This window comes from Tachyglossus aculeatus, chromosome 9, assembly GCF_015852505.1.
Source record: "Tachyglossus aculeatus isolate mTacAcu1 chromosome 9, mTacAcu1.pri, whole genome shotgun sequence".
Taxonomy (NCBI): domain Eukaryota; kingdom Metazoa; phylum Chordata; class Mammalia; order Monotremata; family Tachyglossidae; genus Tachyglossus; species Tachyglossus aculeatus.
The window spans coordinates 54,713,428-54,732,468 of record NC_052074.1 but is presented as its reverse complement, the minus strand read 5'-3'; the positions used below and the strand labels follow the sequence as shown (position 1 = coordinate 54,732,468).

At 41.8% G+C, this 19,041-nt stretch overlaps 1 protein-coding gene across 5 annotated transcripts in view; it reads left to right on the top strand.

Annotated features, from left to right (window-relative positions):
- Positions 1-2,492, top strand: part of METTL8 (methyltransferase like 8) — a 61,431-nt gene extending 58,939 nt beyond the window's left edge. For 3 of the 5 annotated variants that reach the window (XM_038751873.1, XM_038751874.1, XM_038751871.1), the window contains one exon: positions 1,825-2,101. In XM_038751873.1, coding sequence (XP_038607801.1) covers positions 1,825-2,015 — 191 coding nt within the window. In that variant the 3' untranslated portion in view covers positions 2,016-2,101. Of the gene's footprint in view, positions 1-1,824 lie in introns of all 5 variants that reach the window. The other 2 variants (XR_005452338.1, XM_038751875.1) reach the window with 2 other exon arrangements.
- The last annotated feature ends 16,549 nt before the right edge of the window (positions 2,493-19,041 follow it).

Sequence of the window (19,041 nt, the reverse complement as noted above, 5' to 3'; positions counted from 1 at the left end):
TAAATCCGACAGGGAATCCATGAGGCTTGGGGCTTAGAGAAGAAGAGGCAGACCAGTGAGTGGACTTGTACTGGCCTGTTGCTTTTTTGGTATAATAATTTTATTGATTGACACTGGGTTCTTAACATCTGAATTTGTAACTTTTTTTTTTTTAGTATATGCCCAGTTTTGAAACTTGGATTTAAATTTCGTCATTTGATAAAAACTGGCAATACAATTGAGTTGGAATTTCCTAGTGTTACACATGGAAGTACAATGAGTTTCCTAATGTTTCTTCTCTTCTTTGAGTTGACACATTTTGTTTGGGAACGTGCGTCTTGCTTCTGTGGTTTCCTCCCAAGCACTCAGTATGTTGCTTCGTACTCAAGCATTTGATAAACATGAATGATTGTTTGATAGATACCCAGTTTTGGGGAAGAAAGATATATTGTGGCATAGTTGAAAGAGGGTTTCTTTGCAGAAGGTAAAGTTTCTAAATGTTGGAATAACTACTGGTAAAAATTGAAGCAAAAAGAGAAAGGCTAATGTTTTATATATTATCAGTTACTGACATTTGTTGATAGCTGCCAGGCATTAAAAATTGTAAAAGGATATGGTGTTAATTTGTACTTATTGATATCATTGCATTATTGTTAAACTCCTGAGAGTTTGCTCATAAGCTGCTATCAAGATGCATTGCTTTTCCACAAGAGATCCTGGGTTTACTGAATTGAAGTTTTTCCAAGCTAGAAGAAATAAGAATAGTGCTATTCATTCACTAGACTATTGGTAAAGAGGCAGTGAGAAGGACATTCAGGAATTAAAAATATAAAATTCTGTCCTATAGCAATTTGCTTATTTGTTGCACATATCTGCTTTAGAGATACGAAATAATATATTCCTGCGGTCAAAATGCATAGTTTGTCTGTTTAGGCAGAAAACTGAATGGCACACTTGGAGAGAAGGAGAAGAAAATCACAATGATAATTATAAACATGAAATCTAGGATTTATATAGCTCCTCTATTTTCCGAGCGCTTTCATAACCATTTTCTCATTTGTCCTCACAACATCTCTGGGAGGAAGGGAGGAAGAAGCATTGTAATCCCTCATTTTATAAATGAGTCAACTGAGACTCAGATTATGAGGTCTGCCAATGGTCACACTACTGACTTTCAGCAAATTTTGGGATTACCATCTTGTCCCCATCCTCTTTCCAGTAAACAACCCCACCTCTTCATTTTGACATAAAATATTTGTGTGCCACCTAAGCAATTGGGCACTCACTCCCTCTGCCTCTCCCACTGATAGCACGTATGTACAGATTTTTAAACTCTGTTGCATCCCCCTATTTGTGATTTATTTTAGTGTCTGTCTCCCTGCTAGATGGTAAACCCCTAAGACAGGGATTGTGTCTACTGACTCTGTTGTACTCTCTCAAGCATTCAGGACAATGCTCTGCGCAAAATAAGCATAAATATTACTGATTTGATTGAACTGAAATATAAATATCTAACCAGGAAGGTTAGAAGTTGAGACCACCATAGCACCTCCCATGATTGTGACACAACTCACAGCCCTGCATAGGACATCTGGCAAAACCAAGAAAAGCTATTCTTAACAGAGTTCCTAAAGCAAACTTTTTATTAAAAAAGAGTCTTACATTATTGAAAAGTCTATATTCTGAATCTTGTAGCAGACAAAATGTATAAATGTTTTCTCAGGGCAGTGCCTCTATAATCTTGCTATGAGGAAAATCTAGATGGTTAAATGAGCTGACAGTGTTTAACTCTGTTTCTTTCCATAATCACAGGTGATGAAACTTGTTTTTCATTTTGTGCCACAGGGGAAGTCCATAGTATGTTCTCGCTGGCTGGGTTAGACGAAGTACAAAATCTAGTTGATCGACGTTTGCAAGTCAACAGGAAACGACAAGTGAAAATGCATCGTGTTTGGGTACAAAGCAAGTTCCAGAAACCATTGCAGTTGTTTCCAGACAGGCCCGAGAATGCCATTCCTGAACTTTCTGCTGCCTGAATTATGTACTGTGTCTCCAAACAAAGCAAGTTCAATTCTGTACACCTTAATAATGTATACATTAAAAACTAGGACTCTTCCACTCATTAATGTTCTGTAGGCACTTTCCAAACCTGCCACAGGGCTGCTCAGACTTAGGACGGTGTGAATGTTTGCTTATGGAGGAGGTAGAGGAAGATTAGAAGGAGAGGGAGAAGCCATCTGCTCTTTGTCACCCAGGACTTTGGCATTGGTTTTCATCTTCTCTAGGTAAGGACCCAAAACACGGCACAGTGGTCTCCGGACAGCCGTTGTTAGTAACTTCAAGGACCGTGTGAGCGAGCCCCAGAGAGCAGCCAGCCCAGAATCGTGGGGAGGCGGGTCTGGTGCTATAGGAAACACAAAAGAGGAAGGGGTAGGATCACCTGGAAGTTTTATAGCCCAAAAGTTTTCCAGAGACAGTGCTGAAAGATGTGAAATTACTTTCTGTCAGGAACCAGTCAGACACATATCTACCCTCAGCACTTAGTACAGTGTTGGGCACAAAGTAAGTGCTTGACAAATACTATTACTGTCGTTAAAGGCCCTGGGCCGTTCGGGTGAAGGTGAATGCCAAGGTATTGTTGTGGTGCTCATACTACATTCATTTTTTATGGTATTTCATTCAGTTGTATTTATTGAGTGCTTACTGTGTGCAGAGCACTGTACTAAGCACTTGGGAAGTACAAGTTGGCAACATATAGAGACGGTCCCTACCCAACAGCGGGCTTACAGTCTAGAAGGGGGAGACAGACAACAAAACAAGACATACTAACAAAATAAAATAAATAGGGTAAATATGTACAAGTAAAATAGAGTAATAAATATGTACAAACATATACATATATAAGCCCTTACTATGTGCCATGCACTGTACTAAGTGCTGGGATAGGTACAAGCTAATCAGGTGGACACAAATCCGTGTCCCACATGGGGGTCATAGTCTTATCCCCATTTTACAGATGCGGGAACTGAGGCACAGAGAAGTTAACTTTACTTTTGCATTTACATGTTGCGGATTATTTGAATAAATAACTGAGACTGCACCCTCAAAGGCTCTTGCATTGAAAGGCTCTGTTAAAAGCACCATTACTTACTGGAATTTTGGGCTTCTCCAATGCTAAATCTTTTCCACGAAGTTTCTACACTTATCATTCTTCTCAGTTATCACATCATTTATCTTACAGAGAATTCCCTAGTGACAGTCACAAAAACAAAACTAATAAGTGCCATTCTGGTTCCCAAGGTCACCCAGATGGTGGTGCCAGCATTAGAGTTCATGTCTTTCTGATGCCCAGGCCTGTGCTCTATCCATTACTTCATGCTGCTCCATACTTCATGCTGCTGCCTGGATTATCTTTGTCCAGAAATGCTCGGGGCATATTACTCCCCTCCTCAATAATCTCCGGTGGCTACCAATCAATCTGCGCATCAGGCAGAAACTCCTCACCCTGGGCTTCAAGGCTCTCTATCACCTCACCCCCTCCTACCTCACCTCCCTTCTTTCCTTCTACAGCCCAGCCCGCCCCCTCCGCTCCTCCGCCGCTAATCTCACCGTACCTCGTTCTCGCCTGTCCCGCCATCGACCCCCACCCCACGTCCTCCCCCGGGCCTGGAATGCCCTCCCTCTGCCCATCCGCCAAGCTAGCTCTCTTCCTCCCTTCAAGGCCCTACTGAGAGCTCACCTCCTCCAGGAGGCCTTCCCAGACTGAGCCCCTTCCTTCCTCTCCCCCTCGTTCCCCTCTCCATCCCCCCATCTTACCTCCTTCCCTTCCCCACAGCACCTGTATATATGTATATATGTTTGTACATATTTATTACTCTATTTATTTTACTTGTACATATCTATTCTACTCATTTTATTTTGTTAGTGTGTTTGGTTTTGTTCTCTGTCTCCCCCTTTTAGACTGTGAGCCCACTGTTGGGTAGGGACTGTATATGTTGCCAATTTGTGCTTCCCAAGCGCTTAGTACAGTGCTGTGCACACAGTAAGCGCTCAGTAAATACGATTGATGATGATGATGATGATCCATTAGGCCATGCTGCTTCTCACTTGGCTCCATCCAGGCATTGCCAGGGTGCAGATTGCCCCAAGCCAACTGCTCCAACTTCCCCTTCCCTGCTTTTGCCCATGGTGTCAGGATCCTGGGAGCTTGCCCATCGCACCACTGCCAATCAGGGCATAGGCTGGTGAAACCTAGTGCAGCTAAGGGGGACTGCTCAATGCTAGGGCTCAGGGCTCCCTCTGGTAGTCTCCCCCTTTTAGACTGTGAGCCCACTGTTGGGTAGGGACTGTCTCTATATGTTGCCAACTTGCACTTCCCAAGCGCTTAGTACAGTGCTCTGCACACAGTAAGCGCTCAGTAAATACGATTGATGATGATGATGATGATGATGCTGGAGAGCTGCACGATTGGCCAGAGTGGTCAGGAGCTCCTGCAGCCCAGAAAACACTCTGATATCGCTTAACAGTACAAATTACATGACAGAGCCCAGTGTGTCTCCGGTTTCTCTAAAGCACCTTCATTTCTGAAAAGGCCAACAGAAGACAGGGATGAATTAGGGATTTAGAAAATACATTTCTGTCCTCAAGGACGGATGTTGAGAGGCGAAAGTTCTCTCACTTTTTTCTGAGTGACCTTTGATGCCTCTGTTGGAGAGAAAACAGTGGTCTGGATGGACTGTTGGTCTGAACCAGAATGGCACTTATTAATTTTGTTCTTGTGATTGTCGCTAGGAATCCTCTGTAAGATAAATGATGTGATATCTGAGAAGAAGGATAATTGTAGAAACTTCGTGGAAAAGATTTAGCCTTGGAGAAGCCCAAAATTCCAGTAAGTAATGGTGCTTTTAACAGAGCCTTTCAATGCAAGAGCCTTTGATAGTGCAGTCTCAGTTATTTATTCAAATAATCCACAACATGTAAATGCAAAAGTAAAGGCATATTTAAAAGTATGTAAAGGGTACACATACTTTATGCATATATACATTTTATATATACCTAAAAGTATATTTATCAAAATAAGGACCATAATTCATCTGTACTTCACATGAAGTGCCAAACTACTAATTGAAAATATTATATACAGTAGGGCCAATTTTGGCAAGTCGATATTGCTATGGGAACCTGAGCACATCCTGCTTCTTGAGTTTCAATTTAAAAATTGTGGCCCAAAGGTGTTTGGGTTTTTTTTTTTTTTTTAAAAAAAAAGGATACAAAATTGAGTTTCCATTTTTACACCTGAAAAGTGTACTATGGTTATAAATTGGAAGTCGTACTTTGATGCCAGTCACTTGAGTGGTACAGGAAAATTGAACGTTTAGTCTTTATGCTCTCACAGATGTGGATATACTCTTAAGGGGTGAGGAGAGTTTTTTATTGTGCTCTCAGCAGTGAAGCTTTCTGCGTTTGATGCCTGCTTTATTTGTAGGAATACATGTGATCTGTTAGAGAAGGGCAAGTTGCTTTGAACTGATGAAGTCAGAGAGGTTTGCTACTGTACCTGCTTAGAATGTCAGTTTCAGATACTTAATAACTGCCTGGAATCCTAATTTAATTTTATTCAAGCACACAAAGCCAGCACTACTCTGAGGCATGAGTCAGGCAAAGTTTGACATTTCAAATTTCAGCCCCTTGGGATTGAGTTGCAATTGCTTAAAAATTAACCATTCTGTCCATATTATCTGTAGAAGCTGTGTGGCCTAGTAGATAGAGCATGGGCCTGAAAGTCAGAAGGATCTGGGTTCTAATTCTGCCTGTGCCACATGTCTGCTGTGTGACCTTGGGCAAGTTACTTAACTTTTCTTGCTTCAGTTACCTCATCTGTAAAATGGGGATTAAGTTGGTCTGCCTCATGGGATATGGACTGTGTCCAACCTGATTTGATTGTACCTACCCTAGCACTTAGTACAGTGTAAGCACATAGTAAATGCTTAACAAATACCATTTTTTTAAAAAAAATGGGCAATAGTGCCTTTTTTGCCCTATAATTCAAAAGCAGCTAAATACATTTTGGTTTAAAATCCCTTCTCACTCCCTAAATAACGCCAATCAGGGCAATACTCAAATGTGGAAAGTTTCAATCAAATGAGAAATGTTTCAGAAAGTTATAAGAAACTGAAGACAGGAGTGTCTATTATTAACTGTCTTACATTCACTATGACACATTTGTGGTATCGAAACACCCAGTTAATGACGACTTCTGAGAACTCAGTTGTTTTGCATCCTTCAGTCCCTTGAGAGCTTGTCTGTCCCTAGTTTGTGAAAATATTTCTTGTATCCCAGTTTTCACCATTATATAATCTAAATAGTAGATGGCAAACAGTGAAGAAGCCACAAAATCCGTTCCCAATTAATTTTAGCTGACATCTTAAATACAAAGCTGTTATATCTATTCTTTATTTTCTTTGGCTTTCTCAATCTCACACCAAAGCCTTCAAACTTTTTAAGGAATTCAACCTCTTTAGCCTAAAATCACATCCAAGTCCACACCATATTTAGATATATAGATACACACAGATACTGTTCTTAAAAAAATCCTATTAAATAGAGGAAAAAATACTTCATCTTAGCCTATGGGCCCCAAGTGGGACAGGGACTGTGTCCAACCTAATTCAGTTTTATCTATCCCAGTTCTTAGAACAGCATTTGACACAGAGTAACCACCTAACAAATACCATAAAAAAGCCCAAAACACAAATTGCTTTCAAGATTAAAAATTCTGTAGGCTATTCCTTAAAATGTTTTGTTGTAATTAGCTCAAAATGCTTTCTGGACTTCAAGTCCTACACCATTATCTCAATGAGGTCAGAAGAGGCTTGTTCACATTATTATAATCATAGCATTATTATTTTTATTATTAGCATAATGATAGCATTAGCTAGTAGGGTTGATTTTTCAGACCAACATTCCAGGGTTAGCATTCCAGTGGTCCTTATAGCCCAGTATTCTGTCTCTGACTTGGGCAGATGGATGCTTGGAGTAACTGTATGACAGTTGCCCTACTTAATATCCTTTAACTCTTTCTCCTGCCACAAGAATCCAGTCGCTTGAAATAAATCCTCATCCCCCACTATGTGTACTAATCTCTATTTTACTCTCCAAGTCCTTAGTACAATGCTCTGGACACAGTAGACATTCAGTAAATGCTATTGATTGATTAATTAATTAAAAACAGTGCCTTTATAAGTGAAGCCCTGTGACCCCCAGAATGCCGCATGGCTATGCAAGGGATTTATCTTCAGAATTTTCATGTAAAATAAATTCCTGGTAAATAGGTTATCCATCATCAAACTCTTGAAGGATATTGCACCCTGCAGTTGGCGGCGATTTAATCAAGGTCCTGGATAACATGGCTCTTCTCAGATTAAAGCTCATTCGGTCAGGACAGTGTGATTGGTTTGGGTGGGTATGAGTGGAAAATCCCAGATAGGATTATAGTTTACTGAAACTCATAATCCAGCATCTTTAATCCCTCCTCTTGCTATCTTTATATCACGAGAGATTGTTGTGAGAGTGAAACCTGGAAGAAATCGTGTTAGTCCTTCCCTTCTCCCATTGATTCTGCAACTGGTTTCTGGATCTATTTACGGATTCCCCTCCTTCTTGTCATTTTGACAGGGGCAAGGGTCAAGAATCACTCTTGCTTTTGCCCTCTACTATAGCTGCTCCCAAGTCTACCATGCTGCCTGAGGTTATACCACCCCTTCTGAATTTATAACTTTAGTTCAGACCTAATCCCCTTCCAAAAAAGGGATTTTTCACCCAAAAAACACACCTAGGAATAGCAGACATTGTCTCCAAGTACATGAGACAGGCCAGGCTCATATACACTTCCATTTTCTCAGTCTCTTAGCCTCTGACCAATCAATCAGTCAATCAGTGGTATTTATTGAAAGCTGACTATGTTCAGAGCACTGTACTAAGCACTTGGGAGAGCACAATACAACATAATTGGTAGACCTCATCATCATCATCAATCGTATTTATTGAGCACTTACTATGTGCAGAGCACTGTACTAAGCGCTTGGGAAGTACAAATTGGCAACATATAGAGACAGTCCCTACCCAACAGTGGGCTCACAGTCTAAAAGGGGGAGACAGAGAACAAAACCAAACATACTAACAAAATAAAATAAATAGAATAGATATGTACAAATAAAATAAATAAATAGAGTAAAAAAAAATATGTACAAACATATATACAGGTGGCCTCCTTAACCATAACAAGTTTAGAGTCTAGAGGGGAAGACAGACATTAATGTGAATAAATAAGTCATTTATAATATAATTTAAAGATATGTACACAAGGGTTGTAGGTTTGGGGCAAATATCAAATGCCCAAAGGTCACAGATCCAAGTGCACAGATGATACAGCAGGGAGAGCGAGCTGGGGAAAGGAGGGCTTAATGGGGATGTGACCTTAATAATTCAATTAAGGTGGAGACAGCGGTGATCTTGCATATGTAGAGGAGGAGGGTGTTGGAGGCTAGGGGGAGGATATGGGAAAGGGGTCAGTAGCAAACTAGATGAGATTGGGGTGCTAAAGGAGCTGTGTTACCTAGTGGAAAGAATACAGGCTTGGGAGTCGGAGGACTTGTGTTCTAATCCCAGCTTTGCCACTTGCCTGCTGTGTGACCAACATGGGTCGTCCCCTCTTGTTTAAAAAATATTGGCAAATAGTGCAAGAGACAGTCTCAAAATGCCTTTGAAGGGATTTAGCCGTGGTAGTAATATGTGAATTTGGGTCAGTCAACAGTAAAACATACCCGTCAATGTCTGAAACACATAATGATGCCACATTAATGCCAATGCTGTTGGAAATATTGAGCCTTCTTTTTAGAGATATAATTTGCCAATGCAGAGGCATAGAGGTAACCGAAAGAGGTTGTCCACGTGGTCGTAAATCAAAACAGAAGTAGATAACTTTATGTGCATTTGGGATGGCCCATGTACTGTGACCTCCCCGCTACCCCCAAAAGCCTCACCAGAATGGAATGCCCTAATCTGGCTGTTCTCCATCAGCATGTCTCGAAGGGGAGGCAGCGGAGGATGTGGTGTTGCAGTTGGAGTTAGTTATTCCTCTGAGAATGAATCAGCAAACTGCAATATCAAGTAAGAAAAAAAAAATCTAATTGGGAGCATCCTATCACAGGGAGGGAAAATAGCAGTAAATTGGATACAGTGGGAACAGCTCAGTCATTATATTGCTCCTCAGTAGATTTCAAAGCTCATCTCCCTGGAGCACAACTATAAAGAGTCCCAAACAAAAGCAAAGTGACTCTAACTGAGAAGAGACAGGTTGGTCTGAGGCATAGACCATATTAAAAACTTCAAATGGCCCAAACCAAACCACCCTCAGGTGCCAGTATGGGTGTTGGAGAGAGGCCATAGCATATCTCCTCTTAAAAGAGTATTTAAAGCAACAGACTTTGATCCTGCAGTGTGTAAGGTTTTGCGGCGTAACCTTTAATGAGAAGCATCAAGAAGCAAGCACATGGATGAATAAACAAAAATCAGCACTACTTAATAGGGGAAAATGGGTGTTTGGAACCATTTGATTTCAAGTAGCTTTTAGCTGGTATCCTATTGATCGTCATCGCTCTTCCTTTTGATTTGCTCCAGGAGGCAGGCACAGAGGAACGTCTGAACACCAGAAAATGCATTTCCCTATCAGATATTGCCTACCAAATAAAAGGAGCTATTATTGATTGTCTTCCAGGAAGGCATATAAGGATCATCCAACCTGCTTGGGCTCCTAAGTTTGAGTCTGGACAAAAATAAGAATTCTGTTTGTTCATAAAATAAGTTCTCAACTGCATTCTGGATTTACTGCCCTCTGACAAAGTAGTGTCTAGTTCATTATAGGGCAGGTAAGAACCACATTTTCCCCAGTTGAATTTTACGGGTAGTAGCGGTCTTCCGTAAACATAGGGCTGCATCAACTTAGATTATTATGAATAGTAGTAGTAATAATACTATTTTAAAATGCTTACTGAGTTCTAAGCACTGTACTAAGCACTAGGTCATATGCAATATATGCCCATTTGATGTGGTCCCCGTCCCATATGGAGCTCATAGTCTGAGTGAGTAAGAACAGATATTTAATCCCCATATTAAGGATGAGGAAACTGAGGTCCAGAGAATTTAATTAATTAATGGTGGCATTTATTAAATGCTTACTATGTGCCAAGCACTGTTCTAAGCACTGGAGAGGTTATAAGGTGATCAGGTTGTCCTACAGGGGGCTCACAGTCAATCCCCATTTTACAAATGGGGTAGCTGAGGCACAGAGAAGTTAAGTGACTTGCCCAGGGTCACACAGCTGACAATTGGCGGAGCTGGGATTTGAACCCATGACCTCTGACTCCAAAGCCCAGTCACTCCATCATCATCATCAATCGTATTTATTGAGCGCTTACTGTGTGCAGAGCACTGTACTAAGCGCTTGACTCCAAAGTCCGGACTCTTTTTCCGCTGAGCCATTCTGCTTCTCGTGACTTGCCCAAAGTCACACAGCAGGCAAGTTGTGGAGCCGGGACTAGAACGCAGGTCACTTGTTACTTAGGCGCAGCTGTTTCCAGTAGGCTATGCTGCTACTTCTCCAGATCATTAAAAAGTAGTCCTCACCCTGGTATATAAAACTTATAAGGATAGAATGGATTCTGAAACGTAACTTTTTCTTAAATGCAGCATTCTTTTGTGTGTATGAATGCTTGTTGTCTGAATGACACCGTTATAGATGTCAAATTTTTCTCCTAGTCATTTGCCTCCTTTGCTTTCTGTCACCTGAATGGAAGTGTTCATATGCTGGCATTCTAGTATGGGACATAATAACGTTCAGACTGATTGAATCTTATCTGACAGTAGGCGCTAATAACTTCCCTCTTTTCCTGCCCAATTAAGCAATCCTATTAAAAAAACAAAAGCAGAGGTTTTGTATGTGACACCAGAATTGTATGTGGACAGAGTCTTTATTTCTTATGGTATTAGTTAAGTGCTTCCTATGTGCCAGGCACTGTACTAAACACTGGTGTGGTTGCAAGTTAATCAGGTTGGACCTAGTCCATGTCCTTCATGGGGCTCACAATCTTCATCATCATCAATCGTATTTATTGAGCGCTTACTATGTGCAGAGCACTGTACTAAGCGCTTGGGAAGTACAAATTGGCAACATATAGAGACAGTCCCTACCCAACAGTGGGCTCACAGTCTAAAAGGGGGAGACAGAAAACAAAACCGAACATACTAACAAAATAAAATAAATAGAGTAGATATGTACAAGTAAAATAGAGTAATAAATATGTACAAACATATATACAGGTGCTGTGGGGAAGGGAAGGAGGTAAGATGGACCACATGGGTTCATAGTCTTAATCCCCATTTTACAGATGAGGTAACTGAGGCACAGAGAAGTTAAGTGACTTGCTCAAAGTCACACAGCCGACAAGTGGCGGAACTGGGATTAGAACCCATGACCCCTGACTCTCAAGCCCATGCTCTTTCCATTGAGCCACGCTGCTTCTCGTGACTTGCCCAAGATGAGTGACTTGCCCAGGGCCACACAGCAGACAAGTAACAGAGCCGGGTTCAGAACCCAGTTCCTTGTGACTCCCAAGCCTATGTTTTATCCACAAGGCTTCTAAATTTTTCAGAGCTCGAGCTCCTACAGCAGAGACTGTGTCTGCTAACTGTTTTAATTGTACTCTCCCAAGAGCTTAGTACAGTGCTCTCTGCACGTAGTAAATGCTCAGTAAGAACCATTGATTGGTTCTTTCTCGATTGATTGATTTTTCCTTTGCACAAGTTGAAAGGAGAAGTATCCCGGCACAGATAGATGACCACAGCTCCTTGAGGGCGGTGACTGTCTTTACCTACTTTTGTGTTATATTCTTCCAAGCACTTAATACAGTGCTCTGCACACCATAAGCACTCAATAAATACCATTGATTGATTGATGGCTAGAGCTTTAACATTTTTTGGCCTTTATCTAATAGATAAATTACAGACTAGACATATTTAGAGTGGTTGCTCATACGTTCACATCAAATAAATATTCACAGGCAATTACAGAGGTCCATGACCTTCCTATCAAAACAAGCCCACCAATACTATTTGACTACAGTGCTCTGCACATAGTAAGCGCTCAATAAATACGATTGATGATGACTAAGCCCAAGGAGAATATTCGTTCATTCATTCATTCAGTCGTATTTATTGAGCGCTTACTGCACAGAGCACTGTACTGAGCACTTGGGAAGTACAAATTGGCAACAGGTAGAGACGGTTTCTACCGAAGAACGGGCTCACAGTCTAGAAGTCTTGAAAATAATATAATTTTTCAGTAATGGAGTCTGTTCTATCTTTGGAAATTAAATATAATTCTGAAAAATATACATTGCTTAACGAATAATCTTTATCTATGAGATAACACTAAGGCTTGTTTGCAGTACACCTTTGTTTCCTGTGTGGGTAATTCTGTTCCCCCTATCTACTGTCTTTGCAGATTTACTTGGGTACAGTAGTATAGCTGAGATGGTATTGCTAGGCCCTGAGACACAATGTCTGTGTTACACCTGCAGTAGTTAAGTTTCTACAGTTAAATGATTGCCCCTTGTGGTTATCAGATAAAAATTTGGGGAAGTTTTAGGGTTGTCAGATGCATTTAAAAAATTGAAAATAAAATCACTGGTGTAAATATTGAATATAATATTATTCTCTGGATGTCCCACTATTGAAGACACAAGCTGTGGTGTTTTCACATCTAGAATTGGTCGCATTTCTTGTTGCTCCCTCTTAGGGCATATTGGAGCTAGAGAAAGTACAAAGAAAAAAGCCAGGATGCCCAGGGAGTTGGAGAAACTTCAACTTGAGTTCATTCTGAGAAATTGAATACTCTTTAGACTGGAACAAAAAAGTACAGAAATCTACAAAATCAGAAAGGTGAGGACAAGGTGAATATGGAATTGTTCTTCAAATGGTGGTTCAAAGCAGTGTGGCCTAGAAGATAGGGTATGGGCCTGGGAATCGGAGGGACCTGGGTTCCACACCTGGCTCTGTCACTTGTCTGCTATGTGACGTTGGCCAAGTCACTTTACTTCTATGTGCCTTATTTATCTCATCTGTTAAATGGAGATTAAGACAGTGAGCCCCATGTGGTGCAGGGACTGTGCCCAACCCAATCATCTTGTATCTACCCCAGCACTTAGTTCAGCGCCTGGCACATAGTAAGCACATAACAAATATTAGTATTATTATTCGTAATCTCAAGGAGACCAATTATGACACCGTTCCTCGACTGATACTTTTAGACACAGACTACTAGAATGGATGAACCACTGGTCTCACCTGGTAACTCCTTGCTTGTAATCTTATCTCTATCTTGATCCTTATCACCTAAACATATTTAGTATCTTAAAAGCCCTGTTATTATGAAAAGACCCTAAACTGTGGCTGCCCAGATTTCCTTGTGTATAGGATTGAGAAGATCTAATTGGTATGTTAATGTGGTAAGTGGCTCAGCATCAGTAATGCTGGGTGATTCCTGTCCCCACTCCCCCTCCACCCCCCACCCCCTGAAAAAAAAAGTTGGTATCTCCTGAGGCTATCCAGCTGAGCAGAATATTAGAAGGGCAAGGATGACATGCAAATTCGTGAAACGTTCCATATTTTTACATATCTATTCTATTTATTTTATTTTGTTAGTATGTTTGGTTTTGTTCTCCGTCTCCCCCTTTTAGACTGTGAGCCCACTGTTGGGTAGGGACTGTCTCTATATGTTGCCAACTTGTACTTCCCAAGCGCTTAGTAGTGCTCTGCACACAGTAAGCGCTCAATAAATACAATTGATGATGATGATGAAAGGACCTTATAGCTCTTTTGAATATCTAGTTATTCTCCACTCCACTCAGGTAACTAAAACTCCATCCTCTAGAGTAGCATTATGAGCCTGTGCAAAAAATCAACTTGAAATTTGTTGATTGTATGCCAGGCTCCCATACTGCATAGATGCAGAGAGCAGTTTCAATCACTAAAGATGATTGTGCCTAGCCCACCCGGCATAGCTACACTTCTTGATGCTCTATCCAAGGAATGACAATCAATTGTACTTTTTGAGCACTTACTGTGTGCAGGGCACTGTACTAAGCGCATGGGAGAGTGCAGTATAGCGAAGTTGGTAGACATGTTTCCTGCCCGCAATAAGCTTACAGTCTAGATATTAATATAAATAAATTGTGGATATGTACATTAAGTGTTGTGGGGCTCGGGGTGGGGGGGTGAATGAAGGGTGCAAGTCCAAGTGCAAGGGCTACACAGAAGGAAGTGGGAAAAGAAATAAGGGCTTAGTTGGGGAAGGCTTCTGCTCTTTTTTCACCTCTACCTCCTTCCTCCCTATGCCCCTGATCCTTCTCCCTTACACAAATACACACACACACCCCACCCCTTTTAGGTAAAGGAATATAAACCGTTTACTTCCCCTCATTATGAACTTCACATATCACCAAGCCCAAAGAATAGATTTTATTTTTTTCTTTCCAATCTGTTTCATGAGATAGCTTCTGATAACCTGGAGATTAACCACCTCAAATCCCATTGTGATAACCTCCCATTTTCTATAGGCACTTCTTCCAGACCCAGAAAGCTATCATTCTCTCTTTGCTCGTTCATTTTCCGTGTGCTCTGCCAAACAGTGCAGAGAGATGTTGGCCTTAAGGGTACAGAGATGAGAGTCTCCGGGCCCTTATCTGTTGTTCACAGAGTGGCTCTCTCAAAATCTCTCACGACAACTTTTCCTGGCCCAGGTGTTTGTTGTCCTCCTTACTCCAGTAGTTGTTGTTGCACTTCCCCTAAGAACAGACACCAGGACTCTGTTCCTGTGCAGTTGTGCAGTAAAAACCTTACTAAATGGGCCAGCCGCCTTATGCCCATTCCAGCCCTCTGTTTACTTCATGACTGGCCATTGAGGTTTGGTGGAGGGAACCCATGAAATGATTTGATTTCTATGCAAGGTGAAAAGAATGACTTCTCCCACTAAAAGCTCTGCAGCTTTGCTGAATCCTTGAGTAGATGGCAGATTTTCTTCAAGAGCTGACATCAGATGGTAAGTGAGAGAGGTGGTGGTCTCAGGGGGCACTGTCAGAGGGGGCGGCAAGTGACAGGGCAGCCTCACGTTGCTCTGAGGAGTTCCTATTCAGAACTATTGAAGAATGGCAATTTTGAGATCCAGTTACAAGATTAAAATTGTTCGATTTCATTTGTCATTTGCTTTTTACTAACATTATGCAGGTGGTACATACCACCAGTTCTGAATGATGGCAAGATACAAAATATATGCCATGCACTAACTGATGACATAGCCCTGGATCCATAAACCTCCCATGACATTTGGTCCTAAAAGCACAAGGAAATTAATTGCCTCCCAGCCCCTTTCTCCCCTGCTGCTGTTCCGTTCCCAGGTTCCAAGCAGTTTTTCAGTCCCTTGACTGAAATTTGGCCCCCACTTCTCTGTATCTCCCCTTGCTCCTGTAGTTTTCAGCTTGAGATGCATGCAGAGCACCACTGTTGCCACAACCCACCTTAGGCCATGAGGAAACCCATAGGAGTGCCTGCCATCAATCCTGAGACTAAAGAGCCCTCACCACGACCGTTTTAAACCACAAGAATCTTCGCCACACCACCACTGAAACACGAGAGTCTTCTCCTCTGCCACTTAAAGCCACAAGAATCCTCACCATGGCTGTCCCAGGTATCTAGAGCATCTTCTCTCATGGTGACCTAGCTCCTATCGGCACCCCCCCCCCAGTTCCCATTGGTATCCCCATCTCTCCTTTCCAGCCTTGGGAATAGAGACTAGGGCATATCAGGGTAGGGCACATGCAACCGCCATCCCGTTATCCTTCCCTTTTCTGGCTGGTGTTGGGAGATGGGGAGGGGCAGGGCAAGGAAGCTACCTGTGCTGGCAGCAACAGCTGTCTCTAGGTACAGTGTTCAAAAAATTAATAAGTTACTGAAACCTTGAATGGGAAGATGGGTAAGAGGGAGCTGAGCTTGGGGTGAACTGGGGTCAGAAAACAATGGAGGGGAAGGATCCACAGTGTAGTTTGTAATTACCTGTAGGCCTTGGTCCTCATGTCAGGAACTGGAAAATAACAGTACATTTACACCTATGGGGAAATTAATCTGCAATAGATGGTTCACAATACACTCATATTTTCAAGAGAAATATCATGGCAACATCCTCAGCTATTCTTGACATAGATTTGGGCAACACAGAATTTTTTTTATTTATAGGAGAAGCACACACTAGAGAGGTCCTTGAATCTATTTTTTGGCAGGGAGGTGCAGGTGTATCTAGAAACGGGGCAAAAGGTCATCTCCATGGAACAGCTTGGGAGAAAGTAAGAGGCTGGCCTGGATGGCTTCTCAGGGAGTCTTTCAATCCAGGATCCTAATATCCCCTACATTTTCTGCTCCTGTCTGACAAGGAGGAGACATCTTAGGAGAGAGGCCATGCAGTTCAATTGTTCTTACTAATTTTATTTCCCACTATGCCAATGAAGAGTAGAACTTTCAGAGATAAGTTTAATTGTTATTTGACCAAAGGAACACTCAAACATAGGTGCCAGCTTTTCCTTTTGGGTGTGGTGAAAAAGAGGCAACAGTTATTTTTAAGGTGATGGGGACTGAGAGAGGACAGGCTTTAAAAGGCTAATGGTTGAAAAAGCCACCATTTTGGGTCATCTTCGCCCTAATGGAAAACTTTCAGGACTTGTCAGAGACCTTGGGTGAGTGAGGCAGGAAGTCCAGTTCACAAAACTATGGGATTAATCACCCCATCACGCCCCGTGGAGTTGGCAGAACCTGTGTAGTCACATGTCTTATACTAATCTTCCTTCCTTTAGTTAAATCCAATAATATTGGAAGATACTGTCCAGTGAAAAAAATGCAGGAAAGAGAGGCAGAGCACCTGGGTGTTAGTTGTCCTGCCTAAGCCACCAACTCAAATTGTTAAATAGGGTTAGCTGTTATTATGAGGGCCAAGGAAATAGCTAGGGTGAATCCTAGGGGTAATAATGGCCAGATACAAAAATTCAAGATATCATTTTGTTTATCATTTGTTATCATCTGTCATTTGTTGTTACACTGAGTGAAATACTGCCTCGATTATTCATGTTGCAACAGGGGCATAGATCGTAGTTCACCTTCGGGGAATAATTCAATGAGAAATTTTCTCAGACTACTCTAATTATTTTTATAGAGTTGTTGCAAAGCAGCTGAAGGGTAACTGGCTAAGTGCAAATACATTTGACCAGCAGCTAATTCTAATTATTCAACTAATGAAACGAGATGCTAAGGAATAAGTAAGGCCCCTTCAAATAAGGGAAGCAGCATGGCCTAGTAGAAAGAGCCATGGACCTGGGAATCAGAGGACCTGGGTTCTAATCCTAACTCCACTACATACCTCCCGTGTGACCTTGGGCCAGTCTCTTAATTTCTCTGTGCCTCAGTTCCCTTATCTGCAAAATGGGGATTCAATACCCTTCTCCCTCCTACTTACACTGTGAGCCTCATGAGGGTTTGATTATCTTGTATCGGCCCAGTCACTTAATGCAGTGCTTGATACATAGTAAGTGCTTAACAAGTGCCACAATTATTGTTATTATTATTATCATGTATTAATAAACAATAATTCAGTGATATTTACTGTGCATCTGCTGAGTGCTGTACACTCTACTAAGCAGTTGGGAGAGTATCCAAAAACAAATCATATATTCCCTGCCATGAAGGAGCTAGCAGTCTAATTGTATAAATAGCTCATTGTGAACAGGGATTTTATCTACCAATCCTCTCCTAAGTACTTAGTACAGTGCACAGCATATAGTAAGTGCTCAATAAATACCATTGATTGATTGATTGGTTGATCCAAATTGTAAAAAAAAATGCAAATATGCATATGTAGTAATAAAGATGAGACAAATCAGGGAATGCCTCATGGAAGAGGTACCTTTTTATAAAGGTTTTGAAGGCAGAGAGGAAAGTGATTTGGTGGATTTGAGTGTGGAAAAACCCAGAGCACTTGGAACTGCATTGGGAAGAGGGGGTTTCTGCTCTGAGCTAGTCCATTTCTTTATCTGGGGAACTCCCAGAGCAATGTCTACAAGTGTGACCTCAAAGGTATTAATATGGGGCTGAAACATTTACAAGTAGTGAGGAATCAGAAACACACATATTCATAAAAAGATAAACACACACATGCAAACATTCACACTGAGGAGCAGTGTGGCTTAATAATAATAAAATAATAGTAATAATAGTGGTATTATGGTAAGTTAAGCGTTTACTATGTGCAAAGCACTGTTCTAAGTGCTGAGGGGAATACAAGGAGATCAGGTTGTCCCACCAGTGGCTCACAGTCTTAATCCCCATTTTTACAGATGAGGTAACTGTGGCACAGAGAAGTTAAGTGACTTGCCCAAAGTCACACATCTGACAAGTGGCGGAGCTGGGATTAGAACCCATGACCTCTGACTCCCAAGCCCGTGCTCTTTCCATTGAGCCACCCTGCTTCTCCATAATGATGGCATTTGTTTAGCGCTTACTATGTGCCAAGCACTGTTCTGAGCACTGGAGGGGGGTACAAGGTGATCAGGTTGTCCAGCACGGGGCTCACAGTCCTAATCCCCATTTTAGAATAACTGAGGCCCAGAGAAGTTAAGCGACTTGCCCAAAGTCACACAGCTGACGAGCGGCCGAGCCGGTATTAGAACCCATGACCTCTGACTCCCAAACCTGTGCTCTTTTCACTGAGCCACGCTGCTTCTCTAATAGAGCACAGGCCTGGGTGTCAGAAGGATCTGGCTTCTAAAGCCGGCTCCGCTACTTGCCTCCTGTCTGTCTCTGGGCAAGTCATTTAACTTCTCTGGGCCTCAGTTACCTCAGTTGTAAAATGGGGATTAAGAGCGTGAGCCCCATGTGGGACATGGGTAGTGTCCAACCTGAGTAGCTTCT